Source organism: Syngnathus scovelli, chromosome 15, assembly GCF_024217435.2.
Source record: "Syngnathus scovelli strain Florida chromosome 15, RoL_Ssco_1.2, whole genome shotgun sequence".
NCBI classification, from domain to species: domain Eukaryota; kingdom Metazoa; phylum Chordata; class Actinopteri; order Syngnathiformes; family Syngnathidae; genus Syngnathus; species Syngnathus scovelli.
In genome coordinates, this window is record NC_090861.1 from 8,953,750 (window position 1) to 8,981,663 (window position 27,914).

A 27,914-nucleotide genomic window follows, 5' to 3' on the forward strand; every position below is an offset into this window, starting at 1 on the left:
CTGCATGAAATGAAGCAAAGTCCCATCTTGATGGCTATTTCACAAGCAATCTGATGACACTTGCCGTTGGATGGTGCCGCTAACTGAATATTCTGAAAGTCTCGCATGCAAACTGCGGTCCGTTATCTGAGCATACTATTTCAGGAATTCTGTACCGTGCAAAAGTTACTTTTAACTTCGCAACAACTTGATCTGCTGTAGCTGCCGATAGTTCTAGTATCTCCAGGTAACGGGAATAGGAGTCCGAAACTACGAGATAGTTTTTTCCTTTTTGCTCGCACAAGTCCATCCCTAATCTCTGCCAGGGCCTGTCAGGTAGAGGTGTTGGATTGAGTGGTTCTTTCCTCTGTGCCCTCTTATTTTCCAAGCAAAACCCACATCTTTCTACCTTCTCTTTCAGATCGGTGGACTGCCCCGGCCACCACACCGATCCTTGTGCACGCTCTCTGCAGTTTGTGAATCATGAATCCTGTCCAGAATCTCCTCATGCATCTCAGGAGGAATAACTATGCGACTTCCGATTGTGATCAGACCATCGTTTACCGAGAGCTCTGCCCTGTTGCCGTAATAATCTCTCGCAGCGATGGGTATCTGGCCAATGTGGTCTGGCCATCCATCTCTCACCAGTTGCTGGATTCTGTCCACAATTTAGGGAGCGCGTTATCTGCGCCTCACGGCAAAAGCCTTTGCCAATCACCTGTTATCCAATTTACTCACTGCGTGCTCGTTTGATTTCTTCAGATTTAGGAAAATGCAAAGACACTGAAGCAGAAATTAGACTTACACAGATTGGTTGAGTTCAATCACAATTCTTGTTCAAAAAGCTCTGTTTTCTGGAAAGTACAATACAGCGCTGGGCCCTTCAAGAGCGGAAAGTCTCCATTCAGAAAAGGCAAAGTCCAAGGTTGTTAGATCAGTTTTATATTCAGTAGCACATTGTGGGCCGAGATTGATGGGTGATGAGTCTTCGGGGTGGGGCAAGTTCGAAGGAGAGTCTGCTTCCATGGGAGTGGTGCTGGTTATGGGCGATTCGGTGTGTAGGTGGGGGGCTGTTGGTGTGTGTGTGTGGAGGGGGGCTCTTGTCTTCCCTCCCGTCTTTCGGCCTTGGCGATCATCTTTGGCCGAGTCTTTGGGTGGCTCCTTCTGGCACCTGCTGGTTTTATCTCCACGTGACCTTCCTGTGAACATTCTTCTCCAATCTTGGACACCGTTGTACCTCATTCTTTTAATTTTGTCATTTTGTACGGAATTATGTTAGCTTTTGGCTGTGACATCATTAATCTATTGCTGTTCTTTTGATACATCATGTCTTTGCTTATTCTTAGTTTAATCATGCTTCCAACCGTATCTTTTCTTTGTTAGGCAAACTATTTCCCTCTGTGCAGAGCATTCAGTAGTAATCAAAAACTGGCGTCTAGCATTAGTCAAAACATAAGATACAATCAAGTACTGAACGGTGAAGACGACTCTGGCCGTGTCCATGATTCAGAGAAAAAACATCAGGCATGCATTCCACAGTTCCTTAAGGGTCATTAAGCTATTTAGGCAATATATCAAAAGTAATTTGTTATTTCAAATTGCTCAGAAATATATATCAGATCATAAAGTTTTAAAAACCTTTCTCATCACCACTTATCAAAAATGTCTAGTTATGCCTTTATTGATTTGGTATGTAGGTATAATTATATGCTTAAAATGTTTCTTTTATTTATTTAATATGTGAATATACTTGTCTGCTTATGTACTTTATTCAATGAGGTTTGAGCATATCTGTTTTTGTAGCTAGGCAGGACTTTTTGTATTTTGACCCCATTTCCTGCACAGTCTCGCCACTGCTTGCAGACCAGTGTCGGACTGTGTGGCCTCCCTTATCTCCTCCATCTTAGTCTTTGACGCCGGGAGTGCCTCCAAGATGGCATTTACGTAGCAGCAAACATCAGCTTCTGTGTCACTTTCTGGTTTGCCGCTTGTTGGACTCCTGGACAGTGTGTCTGCTACTACCAGGGTCTTGCCTGTTGCATACTCTGCCACTGTATTAAACCCCATTAGTCTCAAAAGCAGTCTCTGGCATGATGAGAACTGTATCCAGGTCTTTGGTAATAAACAATGGAACGAGGGGCTTGTGGTCAGTTATGAGTTTGAAACCATCCATCCATCCATCCATCCATCCATCCATCTTCTTCCGCTTATCCGGAATCGGGTCGCGGGGGCAGCAGCTTCAGGAGGGACTCCCAGACTTCCCTCTCCCCAGCCACTTCATCCAGCTCATCCCGGGGGATCCCAAGGCGTTCCCAGGCCAGCTGAGAGACATAGTCTCTCCAGCGCGACCTGGGTCGTCCCCGGGGTCTCCTACCGGTGGGAGATGCTCGAAACACCTCCCCAGGGAGGCGTCCAGGAGGCATCTTGATGAGATGCCCGAGCCACCTCATCTGGCTCCTCTCAACGTGGAGGAGTAGCGACTCTACTCCGAGTCTCTCCCGGATGACCGAGCTTCTCACCCTATCTGTAAGGGAGAGCCCGGAGATCCTGCGGAGAAAACTCATTTCGGCCGCTTGCATCCGGGATCTCCTTTCTTTCGGTCACGACCCATAGCTCGTGACCATAGGTGAGGGTAGGAGCGTAAATCGACCGGTAAATCGAGAGCTTTGCCTTTTGGCTCAGCTCTCTCTTTACCACAACGGACCGGTACAGAGTCCGCATTACTGCCGACGCTGCACCGATCCGCCTGTCAATCTCACGCTCCATCCTCCCCTCACTCGTGAACAAGACCCCAAGATACTTAAACTCCTACACTTGGGGCAGGATCTCATCCTCGATCCGGAGAGGGCATTCCACCCTTTTCCGATCGAGGACCATGGACTCTGATTTGGAGGTGCTGACACTCATCCCGACCGCTTCACACTCTACTGCGAACCTCTCCAGTGAGAGCTGGAGATCACGGCCTGAAGAAGCCAACAGCACCACGTCGTCTGCAAAAAGCAGAGACGCAATGCTGAGGTCCCCAAACCGGACCCCCTCAACGCCTCGGCTGCGCCTAGAAATTCTGTCCATTAAAATTATGAACAGAATCGGTGACAAAGGGCAGCCCTCGGAGTCCAACCCTCACTGGGAACGAATCCGACTTACTGCCGGAAATGCGGACCAAACTCTGGCATCGGTGATACAGGGACCGAACCGCCCTTATCAGTTGGCTCGGCACCCCGTACTCCCGAAGCACCCTCCACAAAACCTCCCGAGGGACACGGTCGAACGCCTTCTCCAAGTCCACAAAACACATGTGGACTGGTTGGGTGAATTCTCATGCACCCTCGAGGATCCTGCTGAGGGTGTAGAGCAGGTCCACTGTTCCACGCGCAGGACGAAAGCCACACTGCTCCTCCTGAATCCAAGGTTCGACCTCCCGGCGGACCCTCCTCTCCAGCACCCCTGAATAGACCTTACCAGGGAGGCTGAGGAGTGTGATTCCTCTGTAATTGGAACACACCCTCCGGTCCCCCTTCTTAAAGAGGGAAACCACCACCCCAGTCTGCCAATCCAGAGGTACTGTCCCCGATGTTCATGCAATGTTGTAGAGGCGTGTCAGCCATGACAGCCCCACAACATCCAGAGCCCTTAAGAACTCCGGGCCGATCTCATCCACCCCCGGGGCCTTGCCACCGAGGACTTTTTTAACTACCTCAGTGACTTTGACCCCAGAGATTGGAGAGTCCGCCTCAGAGTCCCCAGGCCCTGCTTCCTCAATGGAAGGCGTGTAGGTGGAATTGAGGAGGTCTTCGAAATATTCTCGCCACCGACTCACGACGTCCCGAGTCGAGGTCAGCAGCACGCCATCCCCACTGTAAACAGAGTTGACGTTGCACTGCTTCCCCCTCCTGAGACGCTGGATGGTGGTCCAGAATTCCCTCGAAATCGTCCGGAAGTCATTCTCCATAGCCTCGCCAAACTCCTCCCACGCCCGGGTCTTTGCCTCAGCAACCGCCGAAGCCGCGTTCCGCTAGGTCATCCGGTACCTGTCAGCTGCCTCCGGAGTCCCGCAGGCCAAAACGGCCCGATAGGACTCTTCTTCAGCTTGACGGCATCCCTTACCGCCGGTGTCCACCAGCGGATTAGGGGATTGCCGCCACGACAGGCACCAACGACCTTACGGCTACAGCTCTGGTCGGCCGCCTCAACAATGGAGGCGCGGAACATGGTCCACTCGGACTCAATGTGCCCCGCCTCCCCTGGGACGTGGGAAAAGCTCTGCCGTAGGTGGGAGTTGAAGCTCTTCCTGACGGGGGATTCTGCCAGACGTTCCCAGCAGACCCTCACAGAGCGTTTGGGTCTGCCAGGTCGGACCGGTATCTTCCCCCACCATCGGAGCCAACCCACCACCAGGTGGTGATCAGTTGACAGCTCCGCCCCTCTCTTCGCCCGAGTGTCCAAAACATGCGGCCGCAAATCCGATGACACAACTACAAAGTCGATCATCGAACTGCGGCCTAGGGTGTCCTGGTGCCAAGTGCACACATGGACACCCTTATGTTTGAACATGGTGTTCATTATAGAAAATCCGTGTCGAGCACACAAGTCCAATAACAGAACACCGCTCGGGTTCAGATCGGGGGGGCCGTTCCTCCCAATCATGACGCCCTTCTAGGTCTCACTGTCATTGCTCACGTGAGCATTGAAGTCACCCAGTAGAACGATGGAGTCCCCAGAAGGAGCGCTCTCCAGCCTCCAGGGACTCTGAGCTGCCGTTTAGTGCATAGACACAAACAGTCAAGACGCATCCCCCCACCCGAAGGCGGAGGGAGGCTACCCTCTCGTTCACCGGGGTGAACCCCAATGTGCAGGCGCCCAGCCGGGGGGCAATAAGTATACACACACCAGCTCGACGCCTCTCACCGTGGGCAACTCCAGAGTGGAAGAGAGTTCAGCCCCTCTCGAGAGGGCTTGTACCAGAACCCAAACTGTGCGTGGAGGCAACTTTTCTGCCTCGCACACCAGCTCAGGCTCCATTCCAGCCAAAGAGGTGACATTCCATGTCCCAAGAGCCAGCTTCTGCAGCCGGGGATCAGACCGCCAAGGTCCTTGCCTTTGGCCACCGCCCAGCTTACACTGCACCCGACCCCTTTGGCCCCTCCCACAGGTGGTGAGCCCATGGGAAGGGGGACCCACGTTTCCTTTTTGGGCTGTGCCCGGCCGGGCCCCATGGGTGAAGGCCCAGCCACCAGACGCTCGCCTTCGAGCCCCGCCTCCAGGCCTGGCTCCAGAGGGGGGCCCCGGTGACCCGCGTCCAGGCGAGGGAAAACGCAATCCATTTATTTTATTCATCATAAGGGAATTGTGAGCCGTGCTTTGTCTGGCCCCTCACCTAGGACCCGTTTGCCATGGGTGACCCTACCAGGGGCATGAAGCCCCAGACAACATGGCTCCTAGGATCATAGGGGCACGCAAATCCCTCCACCACGATAAGGTGACGACTCACGGAGGGGACTATCCATTCCACTCAGGTATTTACTGAATCGCTCGCACACCCAAACCCCTACCAGGCACTCCTTCTCTATTTGAGCGTAGGCGCGTCTCTGCACTGGTGAGTCTTCTTGAGCAGTAAGTGACTGGCTTCCAACAATCCTCATGTTGCTGGAGGAGCACCCCACCAAGACTGTAGCTGCTGGCATCCACTAATACAGCTGTTGGCTTGTTTATGTCACTGATGCTCTGACCAGTGCCTCTTTTAAGCTCTGGAAAGCTTTCTCCTGGGCTTTGTCCCAGGTCCACACCCTGCTCGTCTTCAGCATGTCGTAGAGAGGCGCCCCAATGGTCGCCAAATGAGGTATGTATTTCCCCACATAATTAATCATACCAAGGTCCGTTCATGTCTGTTGGGGCTGCAAGGTCTGCTATAGTCCTAAACTTTTCTGGGTCCGGCTGAACTCCTCTCTCGTTCACCACATGCCCCAAGAAGTGCAGTTGTTATCGTCTGAACTGACACTTGTCCCTGTTTAATTTCAGTCCCACCCATTACGTCCTCTCCAGAACGTTTTTCATGCTTCTGAAGAGATGCTGCATAGACGATGATGTCATCCATATACACTTCTACGCCATCTACGTCAGCCAGCACTTCATGCATTTTCAGTTGGAAGATTTCCGGCGCAATACTGATGCCGAATGACAAACGTTTGAAGCAATATCTGCCAAACGGTGTGATGAAGGTGGTTAGCAGACTACTCTCGTGGTGCAGTGGGATCTGCCAAAACCCACTGGAAGCATCTAGGAAGGAGAAGATCTTTGCCCCTGACAGTTTTGCCACCACCTCCTCAATGGTAGGTAGAATGTATCTCTCTCTTCTCACTTGCTCGTTGACCTTCTTCATGTCTACACATATACGCACCTTCCCTGTTGAATTAATCACTGGCACCATTGGGTTACACTAGTCGGTAGGTTCAGTGACTGTTTCGATCACTCCCATTTCTCTGAAATTCCTCTAACTTTTGGAATAATGGGAAATGGGACTCGTTGTGCAGTTGTCACAGCATGTGGTTCTGCTCCCTCTTTTAGGCGTATTTCTACTGGCATTGTCTTCATGGTACCATTGTCTCCAAACGCCCCACTCACTTCCTCAACCCTCATCACTAAGCCTAGTGCGATGGCATCTTCCTAGGAGGTTATTCACTGTAGAACCAACCTCCTACTACATATACCTTTGTTCCATGGTGATTCCCCTTGTGATGGAAAGTGGTGAAGAAAGACTGCGCCCAGATAAAATGAAGCATGTTCTCTTGTGTCTTCTGCTACTTCATTTACATCTCTTGAATGGCACATTCTTTCCCAATGTCCTTTTTTATTACATTTTCTGCATTCAGAGCCATTGGCCGGACAACTTGCCTTGTCTCTGTGTTGTTTTTCCACATCTACAGCAGTTCGTTTCGCCATGACTAAATGCTCCTCTTTCTTGCTTATTTCCTCTTTCCTTTGGAACTCTGCCTGGGGTTAACGTCCATGTTTTTTTCCTTCAAACTGTCGTTCTGAACGATTGACTTCTTGTACCTTGTACAACGCTGCTCCCTGCTGGCAGATTTGTTGATCCACTTCTTCCGCCTGCCTGATCATCTGTATAGCAACGTCCAGAGTGAGGTCTTTTATCAATTGTAGTTTCTTTGACAGCTCTTTGTCTTTAATACCCACTACAAGTCTGTCTCTGATATTTTCATTCTTGTTTCCTCCGAATTCACAGGTCTCTGCGAGTTCGTATAAGGATCTAATATATATCTCTGCCTTCTCATCGGGTTTCTGTATGCGTTGGTGAAATTGCGCCCTCACATGGATGACGTTCTTTTGCGGTACAAAATAGTCGTCAAGCATTTTCAGCACGGCATCAAAGTCGCTTTCACTTCCTCGAGTTTCATAACGTTCTCCGCCTCATACCCCATGGAATATATCAGAGTAGACACGTGGACATCGCCAGCTTCCTCACCTAGCTTGGTCGCCGTCCGATAACGCAGGAACTTTTGTCTCCAGCATGGCCACTCTCCGGGTTTATCGGAGCAGAAACTCTCCGGCGGTTTGAGGTTCGGCATGATCACTGTGCGGGTCTCTTCTCTATCCGGACCACTTCTGACACCATTCCAGGAAAGGAGGGAAGACGCTTTGTGTTTAACACGGGGTACTTTATTCCAGCCTCAAACTCTCTCTATGAACGTGTCTCTTTCTCGCTCTCAGCGCGTCTCTTGCTTTCCGGGTCCCGTGACCTTCTCGCTACGTCACATTCAACAACGGTGCAACTCCAACTGTACAACACTACTAAACAAATATACATCCATGACAGACGCATGTCTGATCTGGTCTCGCAAAGGCAACAGCAGAAGTCATGCTGATTTGCAGGTACAGTATGTAATTTGTTGTGAGTTCATGCATCGTGTTGGTTTTGTTCTATGAACAAGGGGATGTTCATGCACGGCTCATTTTGTGCACCAGTAAAAAACATTGATGTCTTGAGTTTGTTCATACACAGCTCATTTTGTGCACCAGTAAAAACATTGATGTCTTGAGTTTGAAAAATATTATTTTATTTTTCACCAAAGAGGTATTCGGTGAATGCGCATATGAAACTGGTGGGGAACCACTTCCCTACACCATCAGCGACTCCCGATGCTCACGATAAGTGCGAGTGCCTAACTGCTACGCTTGCACAATCAGTACGAGATTAATTTGTGTCCGTTGTTTTCTACTAATTGGGAAGATAAAGTGGTATTAGTTAAAGGACACATCATGGAAAATTGACTTTTTTTGCTTTTAAAATCGTTTTCTTGTGTGTTTGGCGTCTCCAGGGGTGTAGAAAAGTGTAATATATCCCTATTACATCACATTCGTTGGGGCGGGACAAACCAAACAAGGTAATGGGTGTTGCCAAACAGTTTTGCAAATGATTCAAATAATCAGGATCATTATCAGGCTTTTATAGAGTTCGCTGATGAGCTGATCATTTGAATCAGATGTGTTGTAGTAGGGCTGCACCTAAAACAGGCTGGGTAGGAACCCTTGGTTGGTGACCCCTGATTTCAAGTATCTAGGTGCCCTTTGGCTTTTGAGTACGTACCCACAAAAGGTTGCACCAGGTCCTTTGTTGTCATGAGTTGACAGTGTGCTTTTGTCATTTGACCTCCACATCCATTCCTGTGATTGGAATGGATATGGATGATTGTTTTGACCAGGCCATTTTAAAGTTAAAGTCCCAATGATCATCGTCACACACACATCTGGGTGTGGTGAAATTTGTCCTCTGCATATCCCCATGTGATTTTGATCCATCCCCTGGGGGAGAGGGGAGCAGTGAGCAGCAGGGGAGCAGTGAGCAGCAGCGGTGCCGCGCTCGGGAATCATTTGGTGATCTAACCCCCCAATTCCAACCCTTAATGCTGAGTGCCAAGCAGGGAGGCAAACGGTCCCATTTTTATACTCTTTGGTATGACCCGACCGGGGTTTGAACCCACAACCTTCCAGTCTCAGGGCGGACACTCTACAACTAGGCCACTGACCTGGTATAATACACGATTACCCTAATTGCATTGGGTTACATTTAGACTGTAATTATTCATTCATTATATAATATTTTTTTCCTAATGCACCAAGTTGGAGCAAGATGTTTCTACTATCTGCAACATTGGTTCTTTAGAGAATGTCTTCCATGTGAAAAAGAAATGGCTACTACATCAAAAACTCAAAGTGAATCAAATGGGATAATGCCATCGTGAATCAGATATAGAAAAACTTTTGGAAATCTGAATCGATGCCCAGCCCTACTAAATTGCTTGGCTCATCCACCGATTGAGGCTTTTAACAAGGCCCACTTGTAATTCCCTTCACGTGTTTGTTTCCTTCAGATGCCGGCAGCCGGGCTGAGCAAGGGCCCGTTGGCACGAGTCGGACGCCGCGGTGACAAATCATTTGATGGTAGCCGTAGGATAAACGGAGGAGGACGCGGCCCGACGCGACGGTGTCCTCCGTGTGTCCCCCAAGCAACATTCGGTAAGCAATCTGCTAATGCGGCCCCATGGAACAATGACGGCAAAGTGAAACAGCAATAAGAGATGGACGGCCGCATCTAAATTCATGCCTTTGCCTCATAAAGGACATCCGACAAGTGTTTATTGTCCAGTTTGTCTCTGAGCTTAGCCTTTCCTTACCACATACTGTTCCGCTCACTCTCACAATATGTTGCAATATGCCTCCGCTACCACGGTCCTTGGTATCGTTTGACTTGACCCCTTACGGCAGGGGTGTCAAACTCTTTTTTTTTCGCGGGCCGCATTGTAGTCATAGCTTCTTTTGGAGGGCCATTATGACTCAGCCCAAATAAATATATGAGCACCTCATATTATATACAGTAAAAGCTACAAAACAAACTGACAAATAACTCGTTTTCAAATCAGACGAGTAAATACTGGTGAAATATAAAAAAAAAAAAAAAAAAAGATTAAAAGTGAAGACAATTTGCAATTCTAGTAATGACACACGAATTTGATGCACAATTTGTCTTCGCGGGCCACATAAAATGATGTGGCGGGCCGTATCTGGCCCCCGGGCCTTGAGTTTGACACCTGTGCCTTACGGTGTCAAATACGGTGTTTTAAAAATTAAATCATTTGTCTCAATGAAGCACATCAAATCGTTTATTTGACCAAATTCATGAAGAAACAAACATGATGTACCGTGGTCAATCTCAAGGGGTGATTTTGCCAGGCCTCCGTCTCGAAGTAAAGCGAGAAGAAGAAAAGAAGCGGTCAGTGCAGTTCGTTTGGCTGTGAACAAAATCCCATGCCATGCGACTTTGGCCTAAATTCCAAATAAAGCGAAAGCCTCTGAGGCGTCAACCCACTGCCCGGCCAATGGGGTCCCATCGCCAAATCTACCTCACGCCTCCCGGGATGCCTTCCAAATGATGGAATGAGGCTACATGTGAAATGGAAGCTACTCCATGTGAAAACCTCCGCAGGTTTTCACCCTGAGCAGCGCCTCTGAGCTAAGCATGGATCGTCATCTGAGTGGCCTGTCCCTTCTACTTAACCGCCACGTTCGTCGCTCTCGAGTGGCCCCCTCCTGCCCACCCACTTCATATATGCCGCATGGTTGCCGGCCTGCTCCCAAGGATAATTTGACTTTGGACTGCCGCCATCTTGTTTTGGGTTGTTTCTTTCCATCTCTGGCGAGCCTCCACTTATTGCCAGCCATCAACGGGCGCCGCCTCTTCCTGACCTTCATCTATCCTCAGCCACTTTTCCCTCCTCATGAGACCTAGCTCTTCCCACCCTACCATCTCTCCTGTCGTTTCCTGGCCAGCTTGCCCTCCGCATTCGCCATCCCCAATCTGCTCGCGGTCACTTGAGCATCGATTTTACCACTGACTTTCCGCTTCATCCCTCTCAGCCCTACTTGGTGTGAAATGTACCGAGGAGTTGCGCACTCATAAATTGCGCTTGTAAATGAACAGACGACAATATTTGTTCTTTTTCCACCAGAGCAATCAATTTTTACTGTCTTTAAAGCATCAGCGACACGCAAAGGGCACGTGTTTTGTCATCAATCTCCCTGCTCATTTCTTTCCAAATTGACTGAGTCAAGTCGCGCCTTAATTTCTGCCGTACTCACGGCAGCGAACTCTTCGTGCATTGGTGGAGAAAATATTTAGACAGTCATGTCGACAGTGCGTTTCAGAAAAGGTGACTCTAGCCTTGGTTTGTTCACCCCACCGGAGATAAAAAAGCAAACTGCCCGTCGCCGTCTTTTTGCGTAACCCTCATTTCATCCGAGCACAAAGAACGTCGACAATTGAAGCCACTCCAGTTTCGCCCAACCTTTATTTAGAAAGTCCAAATACTACATACAGCGTATTTCTCGTAAAAGGGAGATTACAGAAAACAATTGTCACAATGTCATATCGATGGAATCCACGACTCTCCGTCTGTGGGCCCTCTGGAAGAAGTTACCGTGGAGAAACAAGTGCTGCTCAAGGGAGGATCACAACAGCTCCACTTAATGTCGCACTAATACGTTAGCACGGGAGAAGGAAAACATGAGGGTCTTATGCGCATAACTACAGCCCAAAAATCTTGCGTAAATAGATTTAAATCATCTAAACGGACATTGGAGCATTCCGAGTCTCTCGAGTTGAACCCAGGGAGAAATACGGCGGCCGGACCAAGAAGCCACCGGCAGTTTAATATGGGCAGATTTTGCACTGCCCCACAGCACCACAACATCTATCAAGAGGCTAACTACATAGGTACCGCTAGGGGACAAGCCGAGAAAGTTGAGCTAGCTAAGCCGTAGGCGCGTGTGAACAATTCACATCCTGGAGACGGGTTCCAATTGAGTTTGGAGAACCTTGACAGGTGAGCGGGAGGAGGAGGTCCCGGGAGAGGTGGAGCACTCCAGAACAGGTGTTTCCGAGGGGGGGACGGGCCGAGGTGCGATTTCACAGAGGGCTCGCGGGCACCAATCTGAAGAGATGCTTCTCCCTTTTAACGCTAAGGCCAATTCCGTGTTGAGATCAGCACGTCTCAACTGGTCCTCTCCCTTTTGCAGGTTTTTGTTCCTTTTCTTTTTCTCCTGCTTGCTAACGTCCTTGTTTCGGCCCTTTCTATGTACAAAAATAGACGGCTCAAATATTTTGAGTCCCCGCGATACTCCACAAGTCATTGACACTCCTCCGAAAAAGCTTTTATAGTTGCCGATAGATGCCCCCGAGATGGCGACAAAGCATTGCTTTTGTCTGAATGAAACTCCTCCACCTCAATATAGTAGTTCATTGACAACAAGATGGCAGCAAAGCAATTACCTTGGCCTCCACTCAATTGGACAGCACAAAATGGGATCAAAGCAATGTTTTGGCCTGAGAACAAAATGCCTTAAAATGCCGTAATTGGGGTCAAGCAAGCAATGACACTTGTTGAATGAGGGACGAGCTTTGCACACCCGACAGGAAGAGCTAATTGTTTCAGAAAGTCTTTGCTGCGTGTGAGCGCACATTTTAGCATTTTGCAAAGTGATCAATTCTGTAATTTGATTTGTATGTGTTTTATCCTCATTTGGATCTGGCTTGTTATAGGCATTTGTTTAAAAATGGGTGCTGTCAATGACTTTTTTTTTTTTAAAAGCAATTCTTAGCAGCGCTTTCGCAGACGTTTAATGAGCAACTCCACACTGCGGCCCTGAAAAGCAAGCTACTAAGCAGCTCCGAGTGGACACGGCTGCTCCAGCGCAGTGATTCTCAACGACCACTCACGCAGGAAATGATTCCTTGTCTAAATAGGATGGGCAAAACAATGAAATGCTCTCACATGCACTTTTGGGCGCGAGTGTGAGTTTTTTGCTTCTGCGGCAGCCAAATCCAAACGAGTGCTATGCTCTCACACCGGGCATCCACAGCCTCAAAGAACAGGAGATGCAAGCGTGCATGGTCGCACCAGGGATCCAACTGAATGTTTCTTGGCTCCATCAAGACTGGGAATCACTGCTCAAGTGTGTGTGTGTGTGTGTGTGTGTGTGTGTGTGTGTGTGTGTGTGTGTGTGTGTGTGTGTGTGTGTGTGTGTGTGTGCGTGTGTGTGTGTGTGCGTGTGTGTATGTGTATGTATATGTGTGTGTCCTCCAGGTCTGCTTTGCTTAGGATTCCGTATGAGAGTCAACGGCAAGCGGTGGCGAGGATGGATGAGGGTTCCTTGTGCCTTATTGCTTTTTCCCGTTTGGTCCACGGTCGGGTTCCCTGAGTTTAGCAGTCGGCGGGTGCTCCGCCGTGCTCCTGCTGTTCCTCTACCGCCTCCTCGTCCTCCCGGTGCGCGGCGCACCGTGCCGGGCGCGCAATGACACACGGCCGCGCGGCGGCTGTCGCGGCGGCTGCCCTGCGACTGTCGCGCTCATACTCCTCCTGCGCCCTCTGGATCTTCCGCTTCCTCAGCCGCCTCTTGTGGAAGTGGAAGGTGGCCACGGAGACGAGCATGACGCCCGCCAGCGCGGCCGCCAGCACCAGCAGGGCCAGCATGGACGAGAGCGGCGGGAAGGCGGCGGCACCGCTCGGATGCTCCGCCGTGCTTAGCTGCTCCGCGGTGCTCATCTGCTCCGTGCATGTACCGTTGACGCTCGGGCCCGTGCGCCTGAGAGCCGGCGAAGAGACGCAGCTCGGGAGCGCCATCCGCCACGCGGGAACCTCGGTGCTGCGTGTGCTGGAAGTGGGGCGCTCAGGGCGGGGAAGCAGGGCCGCGCATGCGCTCACCTGCGGGGAGAAAACAACAGCCAAGCGTTTTATAATCGACACGACCCGCTGCCATTTCTTTTAGTAATCGTTGCGTCCACAAAAGCCTTACCTGGCGTCAAAGTCAGTGCGGGGACCGCTCGGCGCTGTTGTGCATGTGTGAGCACAGTGACGCATTTCAGGAGGATGAAGACGAGGGGGTGGGGGAGGTGCAGGATTATGCCGCTGCTGCTGATGATGATAAACCGGAAGGTCTCGCCTGTAAATGGCCGCAATCTGCTCGATGTTGCCCGGCGTCGGGAGTCCGCGCGCTGGAGCGCTCTCCGACAATGATCCGAGCTGTAGCGAGATGAGGGCAAGGCAAAAAGAATAGAACACCTCCCTCCCTCCCCTCCCTCCGTCCCCTGCTGCTCCGCTCAGCATCCGAATGAGGAGCTGCAGTTGCAATCTGCATTCCTTTCGCCTCTTTCAATGACTAATTCTGCTTGGGCGCACACATCCAAAAATGATGGTGCATAAAAAGCACTATAAAAAGCATCAAGCTTGGAGCCAAAGGATAAATTAGCCCATCAGTGTGCTAGCCAGTGGGCTTTCCCTAAGGGTGTGGCTGGTGGATAACAATTGGTTGCACCCGGGAGGAAATCTGATGACATAGAAGAATGAATATGTAACCTGTCACTTTTAGGAGTGAGCGATGCGTCTCAGGGAAGCTGACCTATTGTCAATGCTAACATGCATTCATTAGTCGGCTTTGTCGGCTGTTTGACTTTTGATGAAGTCCATGGTAAATTTAGGAAAAATTGCTTCTTTAGACATTTTCTTGAATGTGGGTCCTGACCTCCCTATTTGATTGTGACAAGAAAGGCATTGGATTGAATTGGAATCGGAGCTTCCTTCCTTCCTTCCTTCCTTCCTTCCTTCCTTCCTTCCTTCCTTCCTTCCTTCCTTCCTTCCTTCCTTCCTTCCTTCCTTCCTTCCTTCCTTCCTTCCTTCCTTCCTTCCTTCTCCTCCTTCCTTCCTTCCTTCCTTCCTCCCTCCCTCCCTTTATTCCTAACTTTTTTTTATTTAAAAAAATGACACGCCGTTAGGCTCGGCCTGTAAATTTTGAGTGCCCGTTGTGTTTTTGGTCTCGTTCTAACAATTGCTCTCATGTGTTTTCAGATGGTCCAGATCCAACGCTCTGGCAAGCCTCACCTGAGCACCACGCCTCAGCTTTCGCACACCTGCTTCACCTCAAGGTACACGTTCTTCTCCATTGATTCACGCTGCCATTATTTCATGATAATACACTCGAAGGCCAACCTCCTTGTTGATATTCCAACGAGCAGAAAAACAAAGCGCGAGATTCTCACAGTCATTTCCCGGTCTTTGCCGCGGCCGATGCCGCCGGGCCTCAATGAAAGATGGATGGGCCTCGGGAGTGCGTAAAGGTCCCGGGATGATGAACTCGCTGTAGCTTAAAAGTGTGTACTGAAACATTCATGCTACCATTCAGGCCCACTTTAGGGCCAGGCGGCCAGCAAACTGGTGTGAATATCGGTCAATATTCGCAGAGCGTGTGAGCAACAGTTTTCAAAGGAAATGTCAGTGATATAAAATAGACATGGCAAGTGGACGCAGACAAGTCGTCGGGTCTCCTCCGCCATCCTGACTGCATCATTCGTGCTTGCACCATTGACAATCTGCAGGCGGCTCCCGTATCGACGTGTGTGTAAGTGTGCTTGATATCATAGCATGCAAACGAGGTGCTGTGAAGCTGCAGGCTACATCTTGATCATCCCTCCACGCACGCACACACACATGGCTTCTTTCTTAGTGAGTCTCTGTCAGCAGAATTTCAAATTCATTACAGAAAAGCCTGTTTACCACACTGGTTCTTATGCACACACACTCACACACACACGCACACACGCACGCACACACGCACACACACACACACACACACACACACACACACACACACAATCACATTCACACACCCAAACACTCACCCATGTACATTACACACACCTGCTCTCACATCCTTAGACTAAACGTGTGCCTATACCTTTTGCTCGTTGACCTGTATGCCCATATGAGCCACAGTGCCTGTTACTTGCCAATAATTCAGTAAAACAACCAAAACTGAACCACGTCTCCCTCCTGTGTTCTGACCGACACCCGGGGGCAAAAAGAGCATAACATTCTGAGCCAACCCCCTATACAGTCCTCAGGCTCCGCAACATTGTGGTCCTTCGAGCCGGATGCTCTCTTTACCCTTGGACGATATGGAGTGGGAAGACCGTGTGACGAGACCCAGATGTCAGACACCCCCCCAGCTCATTTCAATGACTACCGAGTTAGCTACGTAGGGCACAGGCAGCCAGATAGGCATGGGCACAAAGAGGAGTGGCCTTCTCACCAAGAGGGAGCGGCCAAGATGACCCCCCCTCGCTTCACCCACTTTCCCTATACTGACCACCACAGGCGGGATGCTGACCTCCAAGAGGTGGACCTGTACCACCCAGAACGGCAGAGCTACAGTCCGGAAACCCAGCTAGCCCACCGGCAGTATTCAGAGAGAGGGCCAGGGAGGAAGTCTGAGAACCACCCTCACCTCATCTAGCACCTCACGCCCGCGTCTTAAGAGCAGAAATAAGAGATATAAGAAAGGAGAGTAGCATGTTATAGCAGTCGCAGCGCTTCATCCACGCCGATGTCGCCGCATTCAGGGAAGTTCAAGCCGAGATGTGAAGGCTAACCAACAGTACTTAGCCTTCAACAGGCTATGCCACAAATCATCAGTCAACAATAGCCCTATTCGGCCCGCCTTGCGGAGGTGGAGGAAGAGGATTGGCCCGAACCCCCACCATGGCCCGACACCATTGACCACGACAACCCGCCGCCTCCAGCACCAGCAATGACGGACGGAATAGATGAGCTAATCTCCGAGTTACAGCGGATGAAGAGTCAAGCATCCAGCAACGGCGACATATCACCAGCGAAGCCCTTCCAACCAAGCCTCTACAGCGCTTCCAGTCCACAGTGCAGATTCTACCTCGGAGACCAAACTACCCAGCTCCTAGGTCGACACTGCCGCAGTCCCAGTATCAGCACGAGTACCAGCTTCAGCCTAGCAGGGCTACACCCTACGCCGCTGCTTACGCAGTTCCGCAGCCTTCAAACTTTCACCAGCCTGCCTACGCACAGCCTCCTAGACTTGCTTCCTATGCAGCAACCAGTACCCTTCAACAGTTTGCTCAACCACCAGCCGTTGCACAGCGGGCTTCAAGGATGCCAGGACAAAGCTGGAAGGGCCCAGCCATCTTTCCCCCGTGATTCAGCCGTCACAGCCTAGCAGAGCTACAGGGGGCCGCGCCCAACTATACCTCACTTCAGCCGCCGAGATCCATGTGAGTTTGCACGTTTGAAGATGGCCCTGGAGAACCTTCTACCAAAGGAAGCCACCGAACTCTTCAAGTACCAGATTCTGGTTGATCACCTTAAACTCAAGGAGGCTGAGTTGATTGCTGATTCCTACCTCAACTCACCTACATCTTACTGTTACTTACATCCTACATCATGGACTACCAACATCACTGCGCTGGTCAAGAAGGCGCAGACACACCTCCACTTCCTGAGAAGGATGAGAAGAGCCGACCTCCCCACTCACCACCTTCTACAGAGGTGCTATTGAGAGCATCCTGACCAGCAGCGTCTCTGTTTGGCATGGCAGCTGCCTAGCTGCAGACAAAAAGGCGCTGCAGAGGGTGGTGAGGACAGCAGAAAAGATCATCAGGTCACCCCTTCCAGCCATTCAGGAACTGTACACTTCACACTGTTCCAAGAGGGCAATGAACATCATCAAAGACACTACTCATCCTGCACACAGACTGTTCTCCCTTCTACCATCAGGGAAGCGGTACCGCAACCTGCGGTCCCGCACAAGCAGACTGAGTAACAGCTTCTTTCCTCAAGCCATCAGACTCATGAACACACTCAGGAAAACCACTTGAACATTCCAAAGTCACCATGCCACTTGGCACTTTACTCTTGCACCTTATATACAGATTTACACTTTTTCACTTTACTTCTATGACCACTGATTGTACTTCTGCTGCTGTGTATGTATGTGTGTGTGTGGGGGGGGGAGGTTGTGTGTTATGTCTGTATTATGTCAATACTCTTATTACACACCGTGTGTGTGTGTGTGCGTGTGTGTGTGTGAATGTGAGAGAGAGTACTTTATTGTATAGTATTGCACATGTTTTATCAGCATGTTAGTGTTTGAATGACTGCAATGTGTAAGTGTGCATTGTCTGTGTTTATGTTGTGAATGAATATGTCAGAGAAAGAATTGTAAATTCAGTATGAGTAAGTTAGCTGTGTGTGTGTGTGTGTGTGTGTGTGTGTGTTGTGTGTGTTGTGTGTATGTGTGTGTGAGAAAGAAAGAGATTTATGTCAATGTCTTATTTAAATGTTTTTAGTTAAACTGCACATTGGAGACTGGTCAAACGCAATTTCAAACTTCTGTGCTAACCCTGTTACATAGGATTTTTGACAATAAAGTAAACTTGAACTTGAACTTGAACTTACACAGACACCATGTCCGCCCTCAATGAGAAATTTGGTCAGCCACACCAAATAGCTCTCAAGAAGATCGCCAGCGTCCTTGACTCACCTGACGTTCGCCGTGATGACACCGCTGCCTTCGAGGGGTTCGCCCTTCATGTCCAGTCCAGTTAGGCTTTTTAAGACACTGGGCGCTGATGGTGAAGTTGAACTTCACTGTGGGTCACACGTGGTGCGACTCCTCAGCAAACTACCGCCAGAGCAGCGAGCAGAGTTCCGTCGGTGCACCTTCCAACAGGCAGGCACTACGCCCAACCTGCTTAACCTGTCTCAGTGGCTGAAATACAAATTGTGGTGTCAAGACTTCGATGGGCCGACCGCCTCTAGAGGGCTGAGAGAGAGGGACGCACCTAAGTCCGAGAGCCACCAAGGACAGCGGACTGTCACTGTTCTCCATGGCTCCAAGAGCCCAGAGGACAACAGAGCATCCCAGAGAGACCTGAAGAGTAAAGGGGGGAGAGCCAGACCCTACTGCCCTTTCTGTGAGAATGAAGAGCACTTTCTCAGTCAGTGTACAGAAGTCACCAAGTTGAGCAGGGAAGCACTTGTCAACCGGATAAAGGCCAACAAAAGGTGCTGGCGCTGTGCAAGACCCCACCAGGCAGCTCAGTGTGACCTGAAGAAGCTCTGTGGCCTGTGCCAAGGCAAACATCTACAGGTCCTGCACAAAGTCAACGACAAGCGGCCTAGACCTTCAAACCGTGACGACTGTCAACAGGCGAGTCCTACTACCGAGGTACTGTATGTCGACTGCTCACCAGAAGGCAACAGAGTCCTACTAAAAGTCATCCAGGTCATTCTTCACCATGGCAACCGTACCCTGACAACCTACGCCGTACTGGACGACAGCTCAGAAAGAACAATGCTGCTCTCAGCAGCTGCGCAAGAGCTTGGCATGCGAGGAGTGAGGGAGGACCTTCCACTGCGGACCATCTGGCAGGACGTACAGACACTTCGTGGGTCTACCGTGTCCTTCTGCATCTGCCCGGCTGCTGACCCAAAGACCAACTTCAAAGTATCCAAGGCCTTCACAGCAGCACGGCTTGGCCTGGCAGACCAGTCCTACCCGACAGACCAACTCCAGAAGAGGTACCCTCACCTTATTGGATTACCAATAAAGACTTTCCACAACATCAGACCATTGGTGCTAATAGGTTCTGATCACCCACATCTGATTACCGCCGTCGAACCAATCAGACTGGGCACTCCAGGCAGGCCAGCTTCTATCCGTACCAGACTGGGTTGGGCCCTGCAGGGTCCAGCAAAATTCGTCCAGAACAATTTGGGTCCCCATCAGTGTCTGGTGACATCCGTCCTCACAAACGATTCCGAACTGCTCAAGCACGTGGAACGACTTTGGCAACTCGACACTCTTCCCTACCGGAGCGAGAAGATAGTAACGAGGTCAAAACAAGATCAAGCCGCCATTGTTAGAGTGGTGCTCACTCTAACTTATTTTGCAAGAACCCCACGGGAGACAGTATGCCCTTTTAAACACTTGCAAGTACAGAGTCATTCGTCGCTGTGCATACAGCGATGATCGAATGAGGTCTGACTCAGGCCTCTTGCAAGAGCATTTTAATTGAGAGAAACAGGGTAGGGGTGAGAGTGGTCAGGATGGGGGTGAACCCCTGGCCGCTAGTCAAAGCATAGCAGGGGGTCTTTTACGACGGGGGAAACAGAACAACTTAGATTGCTTCCTCTGCAGCTGGTCAATCAGTTCAAAGGATCTTAGCACTTTGTTCTACTACTTTGTCAAGATAGGACAAGTTTGGTTAATTATTACAGGTTACATTCCAACATAAGCATAGGATGAAACTAATCTATCAACCCTAACAGCCGTGACCTTCCTCGAAGAGAAGACCACCCGCGTAAACGTAGCCGGAGTCCTTTGCTATGCCACATCCCTCCTGCGTAAGGGAGACACGCCTATCCTCCGCGCCCCTAAAGAAGCCGTAATTCCGAGCCTGCGAAGCACCGAACGGCGACTGGCGAAGGATCCAGAGCGTGCTAAGGCCTACAGCACCGAAATCCAGAAGTTGGTGGATACAGGGTGCGTCTCCAAGCTAAGCCAAGAAGAAATCGAACAAGAAGGAGTAGTGTGGTACATCCCGCACCACATGGTAAGCCATCGCAGCAAGAACAGAATCGTTTTCAATTGCTCTTATCGGTACAGAGGCCAGAGCCTAAACGATTCCTTACTGCCGGGGCCCACGCTTGGAGCATCACTTTTGGGAGTGTTGCTGCGCTTCCAGGAACAAGCAGTTGCCCTCAGCGCGGATATTAAGGGTATGCTCCACCAAGTTCGCCTCCTTCCAGCAGACCGGTCCCTACTTCGGTTTGTTTGGCGTGATCTGACCAAAGATGGTCCTTCAGAGGTCTACGAGTGGTAGGGCCTCCCATTCGGGACCACCTGTAGTCCCTGCTGCGCTACATTTGCTCTACAGCATCACGTAGTCTGACATAGCCAGCCAGAAGAGAATGTGAGAGCCTCCATCGAGAGATGTTTCTACGGAGACAACCTGCTACAGAGCGTCCCTACCACCCAAAAAGTGAGCCGTCTGGTAGACGGGCTACGGGAGGTCCTATCTGCTGGAGGATTCAACCTACGCCAGTGGGCAAGTAATGTGTCCAGCGTCGTTGAAGACCTACCCAAGGACGCCAGATCTGACAGCCTCGAGCTCTGGCTCACCCACAACGGAGCAAACTCCACCGAATCCACCCTAGGACTCAGCTGGCACTGTCAAACAGGCACCATCAGCTACAAGCACTGACCCATTGAGTACGGTATGCCAACAATGCGGAATATCTACAGGGTCCTAGCCAGCCAGTACGGCCCTTTTGGATTCCTTATCCCCTACATCACACGAGTCAAGATCCTCGTTCGATGCCATTGGGAGAAACACAGAGAATGGGATGATCCGCTCCTCCCCGAGGACCTCCATCATACATGGAACAGCTGGGAGGATGAGCTAAGGTTCTTGCCCCAAGTCAACCTACCTAGAGCATACCATTCTGCTGTAGACGAGACGAGCGTCATACATGAACTGCACATGTTCTCGGATGCTTCAGAGCAAGCCTACGGCTCAGTGGAATACTTGAGAACCACCGACAGGCGAGGCCAAGTCCATCTGTCCTTCATCCTTGCCCGCTCAAGAGTTGCCCCTAAACGTCGCCTCTCCATTCCCCGACTGGAACTGTGCGGAGCCGTCACAGGAGCCCAACTAGCTAAGCTCGTCGAGAAGGAGCTCACACTGAAGATTGCCCGGACTGTCCTGTGGACTGACTCCCTAACAGTTGTGACGTGGCTGCAGTCCGAGTCCTGTCGCTTCAAGATCTTCGTTGGGATGAGAGTGGGGGAGATACAAGAACTCACCAGCCCTGACTCCTGGCGCTACGTAAATTCAGAGAAACACTGCAGACGACATCACAATGGGTAAGCGACTGTATGAACTTTTGAAGCCCAACAGGTGGAGCCAAGGGCCCGCATTCCTTCTCTAACCTCCGGAAGACTGGTCAGTCAGACCCAGCGTTGACCCCGAAGATGACGCCTCCGAGCTGAGAAAGCCCATCTTCTGTAGTGTCACCACAGTCATGGCCCATGCAGCAGATACCAAGCAGCATGACACTTGGCAAGACCTGCTGCACGCTACAGTCCAGGAGCTGCACGGGGCGGCAGATCAGAACGGCAAACCCACCGCTGAAGATTACCGCAAGGCAGAGATCCTTATCTTCCAGTGATCCCAGTGTGAGAGCTTCCCCGACGAGCTGAGACTCCTCACAGCTGGTAGGCCTGTCCCGTCGAATAGTAGATTGCTCACCTTGTCCCCTGAGATGGACCAAGAGGAGCTCATTTGCGTCGGAGGTCGAGTCGCCATGCTGAAGACCTTAACCAAACAGCAGTACACCCCATAGTGCTGGGCCCGAGCCACCCTTCTACTCGGCTCCTCATTAAAGACTTTGATAGCCGTTTGCATCACCCTGGACCAGAGAGAGTGTTCGCAGAGATACGGCGCTCGTACTGGATCCTGTGTGGCCGAGAAGCAGTGCGCCGCTACCAGCATACCTGTCCAGAATGCCGACGCTGGAAGGCCAAACCAGTTGTCCCCAACATAGCGTATCTGCCACCAGCTCGTCTCCGCCACTTCAAGCCAACCTTCTTCTCAACAGGGATGGACTGCTTCGGGCCATTCCAGGTTAAGGTGGGGAGGCGCACGGAGAAGAGGTGGGCATCATCTTCAAGTGTCTCACCACCAGAGGGGTATACTTGGACCTTCTCAACACCATATTCAAGTGGCCCACACTTTTGTGGGGTTAAACTGCAGCTCCCCACTTGAAAGGCGCTTGGACAAAAGGACTTGAACTGGACTTCACTCAGTGATCATATTAATTTCCAAAGCCACCCAGATGTGAGCTGTAGCCCCATATTAAAATGTCCAAAGGCTCACCGGCTCCTTCTTTTGTTTCGTTTACCAAGCTTTCCGCTGCAGTCCTGCCCTTTGGAAATGCTGCCTTGTCCAAATCATAGCAGGGTACCGTGAGCTCCAACACTCTCCCTCTTAATTAACCCCACCTGGTGGTCTCACCAGCCTGCCTCCTTCTGTGTGGCTGAGACACACCCAGGCAGAGAGGGTGCGGCTTGCAACTCATCTCAACAACCAGGACCGCGATTCCTTCCTGATGTTTCTTAGGCGGTTCATCGCCCGCCGTGGGACACCTGCAGAACTGTACTCCGACCAAGGAACCAACTTCCGAAGAGGAGAAAGCGATCTGCGAGAAGCTTCCGCAGCATTGTCCCCAGAGCTACAGCAGCAGCTAGCTAAGCAGAAGATCAGCTTCCACTTCAACCCCCCTGCAGCACCCCACTGCGGAGGGGTGTGGGAAAGGGAAATACGCTTGGTAAAAGCAGCCTTGTACACCACTGTAGGAGCCCAACCAGTCCCGGAGGAAGTATTAAGGACCGTGCTGCTCGAAGTTGAAGGGATTCTAAACTCGAAGCCATTGGGATATGTCTCCTCAAGCATCAACGACCTCGACCCTGTGACACCCAACATCCTGTTGATGGGGCGGCCAGACAGACCGTGTTGGAATAATTTTAAGTGAAGCTTTGGCCTGCCAGACCTGGAGGCCTCGCCTTTACGAGTTTATCTTTCCTTTTTATCTAGGTTCTTCCTTTTATGTGATAGGGATGTCTTTTGATCCCTGTCAGCCATTTGTATCCTTCCTGTCCTTATGTTGTCTGTGTGGTTTTGTTCCCGTAAGAGGCCTTCACTAACAATGAGCAGGGCTTATTTGCATAGGTGACATGTTCTTTGTTTGATTCACAGGAACTTCATTCCTTTTCATTTAGATGTAGGTTTGGTTCATAGATTGTAGTTTATCAGACCTGTTTTTCTTTGTTAAGGTTTACATACAGTTAGAAGTAGTTGCATAAAGTTATCCCATATTTACTCAATGTTTGTTTAAGGAATTGCATACCAGTTACCTCACGTTTGCTAAATGTGTGTTGAAGTGTTTAGGACAAGTTACTTATTATTATTGTGTGTTAATTTACCAAGTAGATAAAGTTAGCAAAGGTTTAGTTGCATTTGTTCCACAGCAAAGCGGCAATCAACGTGCTTCAAGGTATTTGATCACAGTCGAGGACGAGTCAGCCAACTGTGAGGGAAGACGGCTGGAAACGGCCTCTGCGGGGGGTCACGAGCCAACAATGAAGTGCTAATTCACACCACACTACATTCTTTTGCTAATCAGCGTTGCTACAGACACAATCTCCCCTCCCTTAGTGTAGCAACGCCTCTGTAACAAGGGCAACCATAACATTAAAAAGAGGGGCACGTGGAGTAAGGACTCAGAATTGATGGAGGTTGTAACTGACTGAGATTGCTTTCTATCGTTCTCCTCGCGAGTAAACCTGTTCTGGTTGTCTTCTCCTCTTCATTCCAGCGAGTGATTTAATGTCTAATCGTATTTAGACCCAACAGATCGTTACCCCAGATCGTGTACCCAGAGACTGACCTGCTAAGCCGTCGTTACTGGAGACACTCCCAGGTTCTAGCGAACCACTTCTGGTCCAGCTTCCTGCGGAACTACCTCCCAAGCCTACAGATGCGTCAGAACTGGCACTCCACCAGAGGAACCGAAGGAACAGTTGTCATGCTGGTGGATTCCCAACTGCCACGAGCATCATGGCCAGTGGGCAATGTCGCTAAAGTCCACCCGAGCGCTGATGGACACATCCGATCTGCTGACGTACGTATCGGCGAGCATCATTACACCAGGCCGGTCGCCAGGCTGGTCGCTCTGCCAGCTCTCCCTGCTGGAAAGGACGACCCTGCTACTAAGACTAAGCTGCCATAAGACATTCGAGACTGTCACCTTTCTTAGAAGTGAATGTACTTCGTACATTCGGAGGCGGCTGTTAGAAAGGTTCCTATGTTGAGGTTAAAATATTGGAAAGTTACGTCACCGCGCCTTAAGTCTTGCGTGAGTTACCTCAGCTTATCGCGATCGTCAGAGCTTGTGCGCAGCGGTAAGCTAAAAGTTGCTGGTATAGACGGCGCGTGTTGCTGTAATTGTGTGCGTCTTTGCCACAAAAACCACACACCTTACACACATACACACACCTTTCATAAGAATCACACACACACACACACACCTTTCACACACACACACACATACACACACATACACACACATACACACACACACACACACACACACACACACACACAGTGGAGCCTCGGTTTTCGAACGTCCCGGTTCTCGAACAAATCGATATTCGAACAAAAAGTTCGAGATTTTTTTGCTTCGGATGTCGGACAAAATTCGGTTGTCGAACCTCGCGAGATGAGCCGAGAGGACCCGCATGCCAACGACTCCGTTCGTTATTACGTTCTCGTTACTCTGAGGATTGCATCAACTCTAATCATGCCTCCAAAGGAAGCAAGTGGGAGCAGTAAAGCCATCCTAAAACACAAAGACGCTCCTAAAGCAATGCGACAGTGAGAGCCCGGCGCGCTACGGTTGCGCGATCGGACAAAATTAAGCTCCCTGCGCATTGAGGTCCACTTAAATTCTGGAAAGTCCATTACGACTTCAGAAATATTTTCTAAATTTTAGCGACCGCTCTATCACAATAATGCGACCAGCGCGGTGCAGTTGCGCGGTCGGCGGCGCGCTGCAGTTGCGCGATCGGATAAAATTAAGCTCCCTGCGCACTGATTTCCTCTTAAATTATAGAGAGTACATCAGGACTTTAAAAATATTTTCTAAATTTCAGCGACGGCTCTGTCACAATAATGCGACCAGCGCGGTGCAGTTGCGCGGTCGGTGATGCGCTACGATTGCGCGTTTTGCGGTGCGCTGCAGTTGCGCGATCGGACGAAATGCGCAATTGAAAAAAATGGTTCAAAAAGGCGTTTTTTTGTTGTTTTTTTTGTTGTTTTTTGCTTAGATTTTTTTTATCCATTATTTGTAATGGGAAACCATGATTCTGAATTCGAACGAATCACTTCTCGAACAGCCTTCTGGAACGGATTGTGGTCGAAAACCGAGGCTCCACTGTGTGTGTGTGTGTGTGTGTGTGTGTGTGTGTGTGTATATGTATATATATATATATATATCCTCCCGATATATATATATATATATATATATATATATATATATATATATATATATATATCGGTGATCGAACAAAAAATTCGAGATTTTTTTTGCTTCGGATGTCAGACGAAATTCGGTTGTTGAACCTCGCGAGATGAGCCGAGAGGACCTGCATGCCAACTGACTCCGTTATTACATTCTCGTTACTCTGAGGATTGCATCAACTCTAATCATGCCTCCAAAGGAAACAAGTGGGAGCAGTAAAGCCATCCTAAAACACAAAGACGCTCCTAAAGCAATGCGACAGTGAATACCCGGCGCGCTGCGGTTGCGCGATCGGACAAAATTAAGCTCCCTGCGCACTGAGGTCCACTTAAATTTTGGAAAGTACATCAGGACTTTAAAAATATTTTCGGAATTTCAGCGACGGCTCTGTCACAATAATGCGACCAGCGCGGTGCAGTTGCGCGGTGGGCGACGCGCTACGGTTGCGTGTTCGGCGGTGCGCTGCAGTTGCGCGATCGGGCAAAGATGCGCAAAAGAAAAAATGCTTAAAGAAGGTGGGTTTTTTTTGCTTGGAACGGATTTTTTTCCCCCCATTATTTGTAATGGGAAACCATGATTCGGAATTCGAAGCATTCATTTCTCGAACAGCCTGTCAGGATCGGATGGAAATGGAGCAGGACGACCAAGTGCAGCTTGGACCAGGGTTTATTGAAGAACGCAAACTAACAGACTCGGCAACTGACATGACTTAACAAAACCTAACAGCGTGACTGACCAAAAAGACGTGAAACAAAGAGACAGGGTGACATTACCAATGACAGGAACAGGTACCAAAACGACATCATGACATGAACACACAACAATGATCCGACGGGGAGTGAGAAGCAGACAGGACTTATATACACGACAGGCAACAAGAGGCAGGTGGGAATAATCAAACTAATCATGGGCACACAGGAGAGGAGGGGCAAGCACACAGACAGAAACCAAGACAACCGACACTTAGTGGAACAGCTGGGGCTAAGGCGTGACACAGCCTTCTGGAACGGATTGTGGTCGAAAACCGAGTCTCCACTGTACATACATACATACATACATACATATATATATATATATATATATATATATAGAGAGAGAGAGAGAGAGAGAGAGAGAGAGAGAGAGAGCGAGAGAGTAAAGGGAAATGTGCTTTTGGGAGTTTGCAAACATATTTTTTAAGGTTGTGTTAAACTTATAATCATATTAATATCTAGTATTAGAGTGCACGTGTGGATTGGTGGGGGGCGAAGAATGTGCAGGCAAACTGCATGAACTTGTTTTCGTTGAAGTGTTGTGTATAGGCCCAGACAGGGAGTACCGGACGAGAACATCTCAAGGTCGTTGAGGAACGAGAACAACAGCACGTCTATGTTGGCCGGCTTCGCGGGGAAATCCAACCACCTGACCTCAGCGATAACGCCGACACGGGGAGGAGATGGCCATCGACCAATCATCTCACAATATTTTGCATGCTTTAATATTCATATTGTGTTTCTTTAAAACTGGGCAACCCGGAAGAATGTGTCGTCTTTTGGTGGTCACAAAAACGCACGAGTTTTAGTGTGAGGGACCCGGGACCCAGGCCTGTATTAGTGCGCTTTGTCAGGAATAAACAATTGGTAAATTTGGTCTGATTGATCTACTGGTCTTCTCTTTGACAGAACGAACTCGCAAAATTGTTAGGTGCGCCAGTGTGTGGATTAGGACATAGCAATTTATGTGTTAAGTGTTGATCGCAATTTGGAGTCAGATCAATAACTAGAATCCGTAACCTAACAAGAGAGAGAGAGAGAGAGAGAATTTTATATATTTCTATATTCTGTATAGAAATGTGGTGAATTCTGTCATGCGGTCGCGTTTATTTTTCCGGTTTTCTGTCTCGTCGGTGTCGTAACTTTACTTCCTGTTTTATTTTGTCATCCC

The 27,914-nt window shown here is 49.8% G+C and overlaps 2 protein-coding genes and 1 long non-coding RNA gene across 15 annotated transcripts; 1 reads left to right on the top strand and 2 right to left on the bottom strand.

The window, feature by feature from the left end:
- Positions 1-3,443: 3,443 nt before the first annotated feature.
- On the bottom strand, positions 3,444-7,606 carry LOC137840944 (uncharacterized). Its single transcript, XR_011088136.1, has 2 exons — positions 7,460-7,606; positions 3,444-7,095 (listed from the first exon to the last, which is right to left on the bottom strand). It is a non-coding gene; the product is annotated as an uncharacterized lncRNA (long non-coding RNA).
- LOC125982152 (uncharacterized) lies at positions 7,091-27,620 on the top strand. Of its 13 annotated transcripts, none has more exons than XR_011088132.1 (4): positions 7,091-7,866; positions 9,366-9,510; positions 14,892-14,968; positions 24,317-27,620. XR_011088132.1 is itself a non-coding variant. In XM_049742427.1 (4 exons), exon 4 carries the CDS (start codon positions 18,406-18,408, stop codon positions 19,879-19,881), a length of 1,476 nt encoding a protein of 491 aa, XP_049598384.1. In that variant the 5' UTR covers positions 7,498-7,648; positions 9,366-9,510; positions 14,892-14,968; positions 16,197-18,405; the 3' UTR covers positions 19,882-24,310. The 13 variants fall into 13 exon arrangements, 8 of the variants coding, with proteins under 8 accessions (XP_049598384.1, XP_049598385.1, XP_049598383.1 ...); XR_011088131.1 differs by having other exon boundaries at positions 24,326-27,620; XR_011088134.1 differs by lacking the exon at positions 24,317-27,620 and adding an exon at positions 15,937-16,187.
- LOC125982165 (uncharacterized protein C11orf87 homolog) lies at positions 11,321-13,670 on the bottom strand. Its single transcript, XM_049742477.1, has one exon. It carries the CDS (start codon positions 13,668-13,670, stop codon positions 13,251-13,253), a length of 420 nt encoding a protein of 139 aa, XP_049598434.1. The 3' UTR covers positions 11,321-13,250.
- Positions 27,621-27,914: the final 294 nt, after the last annotated feature.

Excerpts from the sequence above, each read along its gene's own strand:
- LOC125982152 (XM_049742427.1), top strand. The coding sequence starts at position 18,406 with ATGACACCGCTGCCTTCGAGGGGTTCGCCCTTCATGTCCAGTCCAGTT.
- LOC125982165 (XM_049742477.1), bottom strand. The coding sequence starts at position 13,670 with ATGGCGCTCCCGAGCTGCGTCTCTTCGCCGGCTCTCAGGCGCACGGGC.